General features: G+C 37.5%; 3 protein-coding genes across 4 annotated transcripts in view; 1 reads left to right on the top strand and 2 right to left on the bottom strand.

Moving 5' to 3' along the window:
• LOC106177707 (uncharacterized) overlaps positions 1-2,272 on the bottom strand; it is a 61,832-nt gene extending 59,560 nt beyond the window's left edge. Inside the window, exon 1 of the mRNA XM_087019107.1 lies at positions 2,125-2,272. The gene's annotated coding sequence lies outside the window, so the exon portion shown is untranslated. The remainder of the gene's footprint in view (positions 1-2,124) is intronic.
• A 162-nt stretch (positions 2,273-2,434) lies between these two features.
• LOC106177708 (pyrroline-5-carboxylate reductase 2) lies at positions 2,435-10,754 on the top strand. The gene is made up of 6 exons (XM_013560565.2): positions 2,435-2,635; positions 4,542-4,606; positions 5,091-5,270; positions 8,197-8,409; positions 8,754-8,846; positions 9,134-10,754. Exons 1-6 carry the CDS (start codon positions 2,524-2,526, stop codon positions 9,350-9,352), a joined length of 882 nt encoding a protein of 293 aa, XP_013416019.1. The 5' UTR covers positions 2,435-2,523; the 3' UTR covers positions 9,353-10,754.
• A 207-nt stretch (positions 10,755-10,961) lies between these two features.
• LOC106177711 (gamma-2-syntrophin) overlaps positions 10,962-13,310 on the bottom strand; it is a 47,625-nt gene continuing 45,276 nt past the window's right edge. For both annotated transcript variants that reach the window (XM_087019113.1, XM_087019112.1), the window contains exons 13-14: positions 13,175-13,285; positions 10,962-12,978 (exon numbers count right to left, since the gene is read on the bottom strand). In XM_087019113.1, coding sequence (XP_086875239.1) covers positions 12,877-12,978; positions 13,175-13,285 — 213 coding nt within the window. In that variant the 3' untranslated portion in view covers positions 10,962-12,876. The remainder of the gene's footprint in view (positions 12,979-13,174; positions 13,286-13,310) is intronic.

Raw genomic sequence — 13,310 nt, 5'->3', positions numbered from 1 at the left:
CATATAGTCCTGGCGAGCTCGCCATTTGTAATAACCAGTCGGTGGTTATACACTTGTTCTAAGAGTTACATTTTCACCAATAAGACAACTGAGACAGGCAAGAATTGTTTTCTGTTACATGGTTTATTCAAGTGCCTGAAGACTCAGGTCTCTTCTACCGTATCTATAACTATCTCTCTCTCTCTCAGTCTGTAAGTCCTCCGTGCTCAGTCACTGCCTTTATACTCTATCTTAATTTGCATTTCAAATTAGTTTTCATAACTGTCATGAAACATGCCATGCCTATGTACATTAACTTAATTGTAGATACATTTAAATTAAATCTTGATTTGCATTTTAAATTAACTTCTCTTAAACTGCCATGCAACATGTCATGTCTAAGTATATTTGAATAATTAAAACGTACAAATATATACATATCTGATGTATGCAAATTTAGAAGACTCAGTTCTAATTAACGGATCACTACAACAGTAAATCCACAAACCCAAATCTACATTCCTTTGCAAATTCAGGATAAGTGCCCACAATTTGGCAATTGAAAAGGGGAGACACATGAATCCCATAGAGAAAAGGCTATGCACGGTGTGCAACATGGGGTCAGTTGAAGATGAGTTCCATTTTATGATGATATGGCCCTCTTATGCTCCACTAAGAGCCATATTCCTTAACCAGGTTAAAGATATACTGGGCAGTGCAGCCCCTGAGTCCATCAGTGACCTTTTTATTACCGTACTGCAATGTAATGATTTTGATATTGCAAAATGCACAACTAATTTTCTTTATGATTGTTTTAAAGCTAGGGATATGAAAATTGCATCCATGCTGAATAAAACCTAGATTAACTGACGATGCAGTTTTCATATCCCCCTAAATAATAGTTAGTTTAATATAAGGTTTAGTGTAGCCTATTCTAGTTGAATCAGTTTTTTTTTTTTTTAATTATCCCTATATTGATCTTTATTGAGTAGTACATGTACTTTCCCTGCTTTAGTATAGACATTATATAATGTATATCAAACTGTATATGGTAATCACTCTGCGGATTACTTCTTGTATTTGTATTTGATCATGCCCGGATGTAGGGCGATTGTCAATAAACTTCTGATCTGTTCCATAACTCTAAGAAACGCTACATCCGGGTCCTTGACCGGCTTAGCATAAAAAGCGGAATCTTACAACAGCGGAACGAGTAGTTCAAAAAAGTTTTAGAACAGTGAATTCATTCAAATGCCAAGTCAAATTAAACAAATAGCACACTTATGAGGGGACTTTGAGAAAAATTAAATCAAAATTTATCAAATGACGTCAGTTCAATGCATTCAGCTCACTGGTCAATAAAAAATAAATAAATAGAAAATAAAAATTGAAAATGAAAGTACCATATCTGGCCCAAGTCTGGGCAGCATCTGGCAAAATGTGGCATAAATGCCAGACTTTGCCAGACTTGGCCCAGATCTGGCAAGTGTCTGGCAAAATGTGGCATAAATGCCAGACTTTGCCAGACTTGGCCCAGATCTGGCAAGTGTCTGGCAAAATCTGGCCCAGATATTGCCAGACGTTGCCAGATCTGGGCCAGACGTGGGCCAGATTACTGAGGCTGTCTGGGATACCTTTGCCAGATATTGCCAGATCTGGGCCGACATCTGGCCACATGAGCAAATGTAGACTGGGCCAGATGCGGCAATGTCTGGGCCAGATCTGGCCCAAACATTGCCACATCTGGCCCACATGTGGCAAGCCATACGTGGGCCATACCTTTTGCCAGACATTGCCAGACGTTGCCAGATCTGGGCCAGACGTGGCCCAGATCACTGAGGCTGTCTGGGATGAATTTTTTTAAATTATTATTCGTGGTTCCAGGAAAGTGAAACTTTAATACAAACTTCTTTATGTGGGACCCTAAAATAATCAAACACAGTTTGTAATCTGTGCACTACATATTTTTAGGAACATGTCTGTGACATCGTTTGCACCTCTATATTGGGTTTGGGTGAACTACCTGTACTGAACTGATCTGCTTTCGTTTTCATATTTAAACATCCACCCACCTTGTCATTTCCGTGGTAGCCGTTCAAGTTTAATAAGAAAAGAAATATACTATTAGCAATTAAGTCAACTCACACATCATTCCGTTCTCTTTCTCTCTCTGTCACCTCCTGTTAAATGATGTAGATCACGTCAACAGGTCAGTCTGGGGTACAATGATCAAAGTACAGGACATGCTGCTTTTTTTAAAAATAAGATTGCCAAAAATAATTTACTCTAATCTCTTTCGTAAATATCATATTTACATAAAGTATAGATATGAATATATCAAAACAAAACAAAGTAGTGAACATCAGTTAATAGAAGGCACATTTACCACAAAAATGATTTAAAATATCATATATAAAACTAAAACTCACACATGCCACATATCTGTATATGTGACCTAGTTCTCGCCCAAATGAGACGTCACGTGGTTGTCGATTGCATCAAGCACAAACATTAAAGTGTGTTAGCGTCTCCTGTTCCTATCAGATGGCCTCAGACGAGAGGGAGGAAGTCCCTAAGAAGCTGGAGGAGATGTCGGTGGGGTTTATAGGCGCGGGGCGGATGGCTCAAGCTCTGTGCAGGGGGTTTATTAACACAGGTACGTGAGCAGTGAACCGTAGAGATTGGGCCTCTGGGCTGGGCTTGCTTAAAGAGCTGTTTTTATTTGTGGTTTTAGATAGGTTCAGTTCAGTTTTAAGTTAAATGATAAGAAGGTTATTTACATCCCGTTCTTTTGGTGATTTTTGTCCTTCAATTTTTTTATCATCACCGTATTTTAAGTCGGGTAGGTTTTTTTAGAATTGCGATTTTCTAAATAAAATGTACTAGTAAAAGTACACTAATGTATCCAGTATACCAGTCTATGACTGCATTAGATCGATCTATACCCGTGGGGAGTCTCACTAGATGACTGTCAGCTTAGCCGGCTTAAAAGGCTGTGCTGCCTACTGAATGCTGTAAGGGGGTAATTAACTGCCATGGGCACTCGACCGACAGCAATTTTGCTTGAACCCCCAGGGAGTTAGGTCGATCCAGATGGAACGATCTAAATATGTGGGAATGCAGTCTATAGCTCTCTGCCGTAAAATAAACTTGGTAATGTCATTAAACTGCAGCTGGTTCTCCATGATTAATATTACCCTCTACCAGGGCGCGTGATAGATTTTTTTACAGATATTCACAGATATGTCTCTAGCTAGATAGATAGCCATTTACAGCTGAACTCACCCTGTTGAGGAATCTTAAGGCTGATTACATGGCTGATAATCGTTTGCAAGGCACTGCCACTTAGCAGGTCCAGTCTAAGTCTGCTTGACAGCAATCAAGACAGTTAATTACTCTGACTTCAATCACTTGCTCTTCTATGACAGATAAAAAAGCCTTAGACTGGTTGCGTAACGAGCAGTTATCACATGGTTGTGAAGCGAAGCTCATGCAGAGCAAGTACAAAACCTTTGTCGCGGGGGCAGAGATAATTGCTCCCACATGGGATTCCTCAACAGGGTGGGTTTAGCTGAAAATGAAAGCTAGAGACATATCTGTGAATATCTGTAAAAAATCTATCACTCACCCTGGTAGAGTGTAGATTAATATGTGTAAATGCTTAAATGTATACACATATATTTTCCCAAATAAAATGGACATGGCAGTCAGGTGGGTAAAATTACAAGTTTCCTTAGTGCTTTTATAGTACGTATGCTAAAAGTTTGCAGAGGATTTAAATAAAATACTAAAAACTGCGTATTTTTCTAAAGAATGAGATCAATCTAAAGTAGATCTTTAAATGTATACACATATCTCCTCAAATAAAATTGACATGGCAGTCAGGTGGATAAAATTACAAGTTTCCTTAGTGCTTTTATAATATACGTTTGCTAAAACTTTGCAGAGGATGTAAATAAAATACTAAAAACTGTGCATGAGAATAATCTAAACTACACATGATGCACATGTATTCTCCCACTATTCTACCTGTATTACAGACACCCCTACCCCTCAGTTAAAGACATAAAGGTAATTTTCACACCTGAACAGGGGACATGTCACTTTCCTCACCTGTATTGATCAGTACTATCAGTGTTGACAGTGTTTATAGACAGTTTGGACTTTACACTCCAGGCACCACTACGGCCCCAGTTTACCTGAGATTACACCTGTCCCCCTCATTATGGTACCTGTTATCATCAAAGGAGACATTACTGCCTCGTGTTTAGTTTGTCTGTTTATTTGTTCAGAGGTTGAACTGTGTGTTGTTAACAGTTTACTATTTATGCCATATGTTATATTATGATAAGTCTGTATTTGTTCAGTGTCTACCATGTATATATTCATTTTTCCACAAAAATGCAGCAAATGAAATTTTTTTGGGGGAAAAAAATGTCACAAGGCACCATACACTCTGATTTTACTAATTTCTCTGCTGTTCTTGTATCCTGCTGTTGTTTATATATTTATATATATATATATATTACAACTGGAAATATTTTCTTTATTTTAACTTTCAGGTTTGATCAAGTCCAGTAGTGTCATTGCCAGTGACTTAGATTCCAACATGTTAAACTATATTGGGGTAAGCAGTGTGATGGTTGAATTAAGAAAATATGAAAATCTGTTAAACTACAAATGTTCAGTAGGTGTGCCAAAAATCAAAGACACTTGAGTTAAAAGTGAGAAACTGCTCAGAGTTTCAGAGATGGATCAATCCCGTTAGATCGATCTAGGTATGGGAACCCAGAGAGAGAGAGAGAGGGAGAGAGATTGGTTCTTATTTACCAATCAGTAACTTTTAATAGTTGCTGAACAGTACTTAATTAGCCCCTAGCAGGCATGACAGACATCTAAGCCACAAAAAGTTGATTGCAATTTAGAGACAATTCCCTCGGAGGTAGGTCAATCCACAGTTAGTATGATAGGGTCTGGGAATGGTCTCTCTCTCTCTCTCTCTCTCTCTCTCTCTCTCTCTCTCTCTCTCTCTCTCTCTCTCTCTCTCTGTCTGTCTCTCTGTCTGTCTGTCTGTCTGTCTGTGTATTTATATATATCCTCATTGTTGCTAGGAGCTGGGTGTGAAGACAACCAAGAACAACAAGGAAGTGGTCCAGAACTGTGATCTCATTGTCATTGCCGTCAAGCCCCACATCGTAACCCCAATACTGAAGGAAGTCTCCCATCTCGTCTCACGCAGGAACTTGTTTGTTTCCATAGCAGCAGGGGTGACACTGGACACCATTGAAAATGTAAGTCTTTTCTTTACTTCTAAAATCTTGCCAGCTTTCAAGTTTTTAAACTGTTTTAAGAACAGTGGACGAATTAGTCCAAGGGTCAAATATGGCCAACCCACTTGAATACTTCCCCAAGGGATATCTATTTAGTGTCTATTACTGGATTAGATGGGAAGCTTTTCAGTCGGTTGCCATATTTGGCCCTCGGACTGGTGAGTCTGCTGTTCTAAATACAGCCCTATTGTTATTGATTACAAAATTTAAAACAGGAAAGTAAATATCATATGCGTTTGTAATGAGGCCAGGAGAGAGAAAGAGAGAGAGAGAGAGAGATCAGGTGACAACAGCAGCTCAGCAGGTATTTCCAACAGTATTTTGTGCATTATGGGGAAGGGGTGGGGTGACATGGACTGAGGATGTGATATATACACAATTTATATCAAATCAGTTAGGTGTTTCATGTTGGACTTGGTTATATCATACTTTTGTTGAATTGTTCTCATTTGGGAGATGAACTTGTGAATGAGACCTATATGATATGCACATAATTAAAATCAAATATATCAGCCATTTGGTGCTTGACTTATTTACTGCATATCATACTTAAGTCAGGTGAACTGCATAAATTTGGCAGATGAACTTGTTCAGGGGTCTGTCTGCCATGGATGCTGCATTAGCATGTGGGAGTAGTGAACCTTATTTTCCCAAATGTCCAAATGACAGTGGTCATAGAAATAACATAAGCCCTGTCCTGCATGGCTGGGAATGGGTTGTTGGGGGGGGGGGGGGGGGGGGGATAGAGGGGGTGGAGGGAGGGGGTGATGTGGACTGAGCCTGAGATGTATGCACACAGGTTTGATCAAATCTGTCTCAGTACCCAAAAACTCAATTATGAATAGTGATTTGTTATCAGAGGTTGACATGGTGACCATATTTTGACAGACATTAGTTTGTTAGTTCCCTAGCTATTAGTTACAACAAAGTTACTGTATTATTTTTGTATTTTATGTAGTGGATATCTTGTTATCATCCTAGATTGTGTGACAGTTTATGATTCGGGGTCCATTTTAGACCTTGTTGACCCACGTATCCTCCCTTTTTCATGCACAGACACATTTCAAAGCAGCAAACTTGTTTTGACAGTAAGTCTTTTATTTGATAGGCTCTGTTTCAATTTAGTTAAAACAGTCCTTGTTTTCGTGGATTATTAAGGCCAACCAGATGCAGTTAAGTGTTGAAGAAATATACTTCTTTAATGTCCCACACTGTAATGCTGTTTTGGTTTGCAGTATGCTTGATGGTCATTTATTATAGCTTGGATCACTTGTTATAGTTGGCCTAAGGTGAACCCAAGTCTTCAGCTGTTCATGAAACTTAATTTGCTGTTTACTGGAATGAAAGAGATGTACAATCCTGTGTATTATTATTATTAGCTGCAGACCCTAGGTGTTTTTGACATCATTACTTCAGAGGGAAGTGACATAAAACTGGGGTGAAAATACTGGCTGCTTTCAAAAAGAGAATGGATCTTAAAGACAGTGAAAAATAAAATGTTTTTAGTATGGTGTTAAATGTTGTCTCTCTACAGTTCCCCTGTCTGTAGTCAAGGGGACATGAAACTGTGATAAAACTACAGGGAAAATATTTATGTTATCAGTGGCAGGTCCTGGATTATAGAGGTGTCTTAGTGGAATTAATTATGTAGCTGTTTAGTCATTGAATAAGAAGGTAGCTTAGGGCATTCTTGACACCAAAGCCACACCTTCTTTCTTGCCATTATAGAATAATAGTCTGCGTCTTAGGATGCTTGACTTTTTCTGCATTTCATCTAAATTCAGCTGTAAGAAGTTAAAAACAAATCAAGTTGCTTTTGAGGAAAAAAATAATCAGATAAACTTGGTAGACTCTGAATTTTTGGGAAAACTGTGAAATGTTAAAGGTAAAGTCACCCCGCTTTACAATGGAAAGCAGAAATCAAAATATTTGGAAAAAGAAAATGCTAATCAGAATTGTGTGTGATAGCTGTAAATCCAATAGTTTGCTCTGCCTGCAGCTAGGAGCTTGTTTTGATGTCTCTGTCTCTCATTACCATAGAGTTGAACTCATTTAAGATAGCAACTTCCCCTTAATGACCTTAATGCCCCCCCTTTTTCCGTGCTGGGTCGCAGTTAAGCCCTGGTTTAAGTAGCAGCTGCCGTGGCTGATGCAATATCCATTTTCATAGTACAATTGGTATTTGTACTGCAGCTGCCTCCTGGTGGCAGGCGCTGAGTTTTATCAGGGAGGTAGTGGATTAGAGAAAGTTGGTTTGTAAAAATTAAATTATTGAGAGGTTACTTTAACTTAAATTATCCAATTTAGCTGCACTTCAATAAAAATGTGGCATCTGTCTGATTGTTGAATGATTTATAAGGTGAAGTGTATTTAGATTGCTAGATTTGTGTATTCCCTCGGCCTCTCCCCAGTACCAGCAAGGACCCTCCAGGTATATAAAGCAATGCATTTCCTCCCACTGCATAGTGTAGCGTCAGCAGGCCAACTGTACACTAGTCTACGCTAACTTCAGCATAGTGTTTGGAGTCTCCAGGGCATGTAATTGCCCCCAGTGTTCATTTTCTACCTGTATATTTGTATTGCTGTAAAGTCAGCCATGGAGTGTTAACCCCCCACCCCCCCTACCCCACCAGTCCACCCACCCCCCAACCATGAATCCCACCAGTTCCCTAAAGTGTTCTCGTTTCTGCTGTCATGAGGGTGCCATTGGCCTCCAAGATGACCGGCTGGGCCAGGCAGAAGGTGAGTCACGGCTGCAGAGGACAGTTTATTTGCAGTGACTGGTTAAAATGTGTTTTGATTTGTGTATATGCATATTTCTATTTGTAATTTTGTTTGATGTAAATAGTTTGGTTTTTCAAGTATTTAAATTTTTGATAACTTTCAGTACTTGCCGCCCAAGACGCGCGTGATTCGCGTGATGCCGAACACGCCAGCGCTGATCCAGACAGGTGCCTCCGTGTTTGCACCAGGTAAACATGCGCTGGACAACGACAGTGATGTCGTGGCCACTCTACTGTCCAGTATAGGCATTTGTGCCGAGACGTCCGAACAAATGATGGACGCAGTGACTGGTTTGAGCGGCAGTGGACCTGCATATGTAAGTTTGAAGCTATTGGTTTCAATGATTCTTTCTTCAAATAGTTATAGTGATGTTCTAAAACTCCAGAATGTTTTATTTTTGTTTATCATTTTTTAAAAATATTTTTATTTTTATTTTATTTTTTTTTGCTGAACTTTTTTAACTGTATCTTAACATTTTGACTTATGAACTCATGGACTGACTCTGCTTGGTAACTTCCTTTTCCAAAACAAATAAATCATCCGCCTACTTGTCTGAAAATTAAATAGAGTTGTCTCTAAACTTTTTTTCATAGAGAGAACATTTATGCAGTCTATTATATATTAAACAGTGGAATGATTAGTTCCTATTTTTACCACCAGGGGTACATGGCAATAGAATCAATGGCCGATGGAGGGGTCAAGATGGGCCTGCCCAGAGACCTGGCTGTAAAACTTGCCGCTCAGACACTTATGGTGAGAATTTAATTTTTTTTTCATATATTTTTAACATTATTATTATTATCATTATTGTTATTTATTATTTTTTTGGTGGGGGGGGGGGGGGAGAGGATTGTTAAATGTTATCATTTTATTCTTCTTCTTTATGATTGTAATTTCTATTGATTGTTGTAACATCAAGTTTTTTGTTTTGATTTATTTATTATTGAAGTACAAAGTACATATTAATGGTATAAAGCAGATAAAGTATGAGAGGACATGATAGAGACAACAGAATAACCAGATATTTCATGTCTGTGCAGGGTGCTGCTAAGATGGTCCTGGATACAGGCAAACATCCAGGTCAACTGAAGGATGAAGTCTGCTCACCAGGGGGCACCACGATAGCAGCAGTCCACTCGCTCGAGAAGTCGGGATTCCGCGCCTCTCTCATTGCTGCTGTGGAAGCAGCAACTGAACGATCCAAAGAACTGGGGCGTAAGGAAGAAGAGGGATCGTCACGGCAACAGAAAAGGATATGACACGCAGAAACAACTGCTGCTGCTGCCATCTTTTGGAATTTTCAGTTACTATTTTAAGTTGATACATTGAAACATTTGTTTAATGTTTTTGTTAGTTTGAAATAATATATATATATATATATATATGTAACAGCTTTCAGCGAGTGACCATGTCACTTTATTTGGCACAGCTCTCATGTGCCATGAGTAGTAAACAACTTTTTTGTTAACAGAGTCATGTACTGCTTGCTTTAAAAACCAGGTTTTAAGCATGTTTTCGTTTACTTTGAAGAAAAGTTTCCTTGGTGTTTTTAACCTAGCAACATAAACCCTGTTAATTGTTTTAATATCATCACAGTATTTCTGTAAAATGTCAGGGTGCTTTATGCAGGAAGGTGCAAAAAGAAGCATTTATTTAAGACAAGCCAGTGAGTCCCAGGCTGCTTAGGGGGAACAGTGGCTGTTAGAACATGAAACATTGTGTGGCTTTGTTGTCATAATGTGTACATTTGAGTGTCAGTTGCTCTGGAATCCAGGATTAATATGTTATCTCCTCAGCTTCTGAAGTCATTCATGCACTACTTGGGTTCATCTATGAGAGTCAGACTTAATATAACAATTGTTAAGTTAACATCTTTGTATTTTGCTGTATAATCAACAATACTAGGGAACACAGAGTACTATAGGGACCATCATGGGGGGACTTTCTTGCCATTAGGTGTCATTCTCAGTGTTTTACATTAAAAGTTGTTACTTGAAGTGAGGTGCATCTTGAACAATGTAACAATTTCTTTTATTTCCTCAAAAGTTTGGAAACAAATTTGGGCATTTATCACACGGAAACAAATTTGGGCATGTCCAACCAGTGGCAGTAGTTGTTTTTGAAGAATATTTGTAAAACCAACCCCTCTTTGTTTGTCAAACACTGATCATAACGTTGTTTGGATTGTGGGTTGTGCAGTATGTAAAGAAGGCAGACAAAGTGATGTTTCTGCTATAATTTAATTTAGGGTCTGCTACCAATGTTGTAATCAAGTCATTCAAAAACTATCAAAATAATAAACAACCCAAATGCCACATTTAAATGTGTAAAAAGTAAAATAATTTAAAATAAATCTGTAAAATTGTCAAGATTGCACTCAATGTTCCAGGGCAACCTGTTGATGATGTTTATTTTCAAATGAGTTCAACTCTCACTAGAAGATCAGTATTTTTCAAAGATGGATGAGATGATAGAGGTCTTATTGTTAATACACTACATTGATCTCTGGTGATTTGAAATATTAGAAGTTGCTTGGTAATCCTCTGGCTATGTTGATCCACATATAACATCTTCAAATGAGGTGATTTGCTCTTATTAAGAGGTATATGTTTATCAAATAAAATATATGTAAAATAAAAGAAAGTTATTATGTTAAAAAAACCTGCAGTATGTCTTATTTCTGTCATAGAATCAGTTATTTGAAAAAAGTCCAGTTCTTGTATATTGAAATACCTTTCAGCAGATGTTTGCAGTCAAAATTCATTTCTTAAATCTTTCAAAACTTGCTTGTACTAAATTTCGGTTCACTTTAAGTTTTATATAAACCAACTTTGATGTTGGAAAAGAGAACTCCATTGTGACATCTGATAAAATAGTTTTAAAAACCTTTATTTTTCTGTAAATAAAATTTCACTGAGATACCAAAAACAAAGGGTATTGAAAATCGTACTGCATTCCCACAGTGAATGGAGGAATGGAAACCAATCACTAGAGCAATGGCGGTTTTTCCAAAGCCATCTAAGTGGAATATCACAATAAATAGAATCGAGTGAAACTTCACAAAATAAATGGGGGAGCTAAGTTGTTACACACCCATATCATTTGTAACATTCACTGATGATGTGACATTTTAAAATCAATCATGGCTGTAAAATATTATACAGAAGGTGACAGTTTCACTGCGACACAAACAACATAAAATGAAGTTAAACCACTCTTTACTGGTTGTATAAAAATATAAAAGAACAGAATGAATGAATACTGATGAATGAAACCTGTGAACTAAGGAGAAAGAACATAGTAATATCTATCATAAAATTGTAAACACTTATTGGGAATAGTCTACAGAATACGTATGTGAATGTTGACCAACAATCCCAATGAATAAGAATTAACAAAGAGATGTAAATAAAGATATGGGACAAACTTCTAATAAATATATTGAAGAGACATTTAATAAAGAGACAGGCAAGTTTGGCACAAAAACAATGGAAGAGATTTTTAACTATTGGCCTTCTCCCTGCTATATAAACTTCTAGATGGATTTAGTTTTAAGTTGATAATATTATCTAAGAAAAGGAAAATTTACTTAATATATAAAATAAAAAATCAATTTAAATACTATGCATAAGCTCACAAGTGTCTCAGTTAAACAAACTGCTTTGGCAGTGGATAAACAGACAAGTCACCATCTATGTATAAATATGTATATCTGTGTATAAATATTGTAAAGTCAACTGATGCCCAGTCTATCAACCAGAGGGACTTACTTCATGCTCACTGCTCAAATATTTCAAGAAATCAGACTTTTTAGACACAATGTATGCATTTAAGACCTAAAAAGTTACAAGTGAAAAAAAAAAAAAAAAGAAAAGAAAAAAAAAAAAAATGCTGTAGAAGTTACCACATGCACCTGCCACTGTTGACTAGATCAATGTCATAACAACACATCTGGTTAAAGTGAATAGGTAAAAAATCCATTACTGCTTTATACAGCTGACTAGTTGATGACTAGTTGATATTATGATTCCCCAGGGATGTAAAAACATTTTTTCTTTTAATATGTAAGTAAATAAAAAGAAATACCGCTCTCATCTATGCCATAAAATTTATATTATAAACCCGGTGACTATGGCATAGATGTGGCATAGACTAGTTCACACATAATACTGCTCTCTGCCTAAACAAGGTTTGTCTTGTATATCAACAATGCCAGGCAGGTCTGCATTACATCATTCTTCCACTACCATTGTGTTGACAATAATGTGCCATCTACTCAAACATGCAAAAGATTTCAAATATTTTAAATAACTCTCCTTCTCATATGAAATGTCCTCAACTATGGTAGGGGTTCATCTAGGCATGTTTTAGTGACCCTCAAAAACTCTTTTCCTCATTTGAGAATGACGCAACTCAAGTATATTATTAGCAAAAACTTCACTTAATGAGAACTTCATTATAACTTGGTGGAACTATTTATAGTGTGATTATATTTTATTAACTTGAATCAATATGGCTGATAGGGAGATGTGAATAAATAGCCTTTAAGTAAGACTTTTATTATTCATCAGAGGAGGTAGGAAGGCTTGTATAAACAACAATACACCTCACTCCTGCCTTCCTCTTCTCTTTACTCTAGAGACAGGGTCCTCACAGCAGAAATTCTTCAGAAACTTGGGGTCCACAGATGCCAACTTGGCTGACAGGAAGATTAGTGTCTTAGAAAATTTTCAGAAAGTGGGGGTCTACTGACGCCAACTTGGCAGACAGGAAGGTTGATGTCTCAGAAATTTTTCAGAAACTGAGGGTCCACAGACGCCAACTTGGCTGACAGGAAGGCGTGGATTGACAACAGCAGCGTCTGCAGTGCCGTACACTCCAATTCCTGGAGAAGAAAATTGAAAATTATGAGAGTGTATTAATAAAATGTTAAAGCATGGGGCTCTGTGAGATGACTCCTGTATGTAATAGCCAGGTTAAAACAAGGTGATACACAAAATAATGTGATACAGAAAACTCCAAGTGTATACGACATGCTGAGAAAAGGGCCAAAGTAAATAACAAGAGTGTTTACCACATACCCTTGTTTCAATATTCTGTTTGTCTTCTGCAAAGAAGTTCAGTCGGAGTTTTGTCTTCCCATCATCAGACGATCCCTTCAGTTGGGAGAATTTGTAATTCCACATGAAAATCTGAAAGAGTAGATAACTGCAATGT

Source organism: Lingula anatina, chromosome 8 (genome assembly GCF_051362555.1).
Source record: "Lingula anatina isolate TDL-2025a chromosome 8, LinAna3.0, whole genome shotgun sequence".
NCBI lineage: Eukaryota > Metazoa > Brachiopoda > Lingulata > Lingulida > Lingulidae > Lingula > Lingula anatina.
This window is presented reverse-complemented; position numbering and strand designations above follow the sequence as displayed.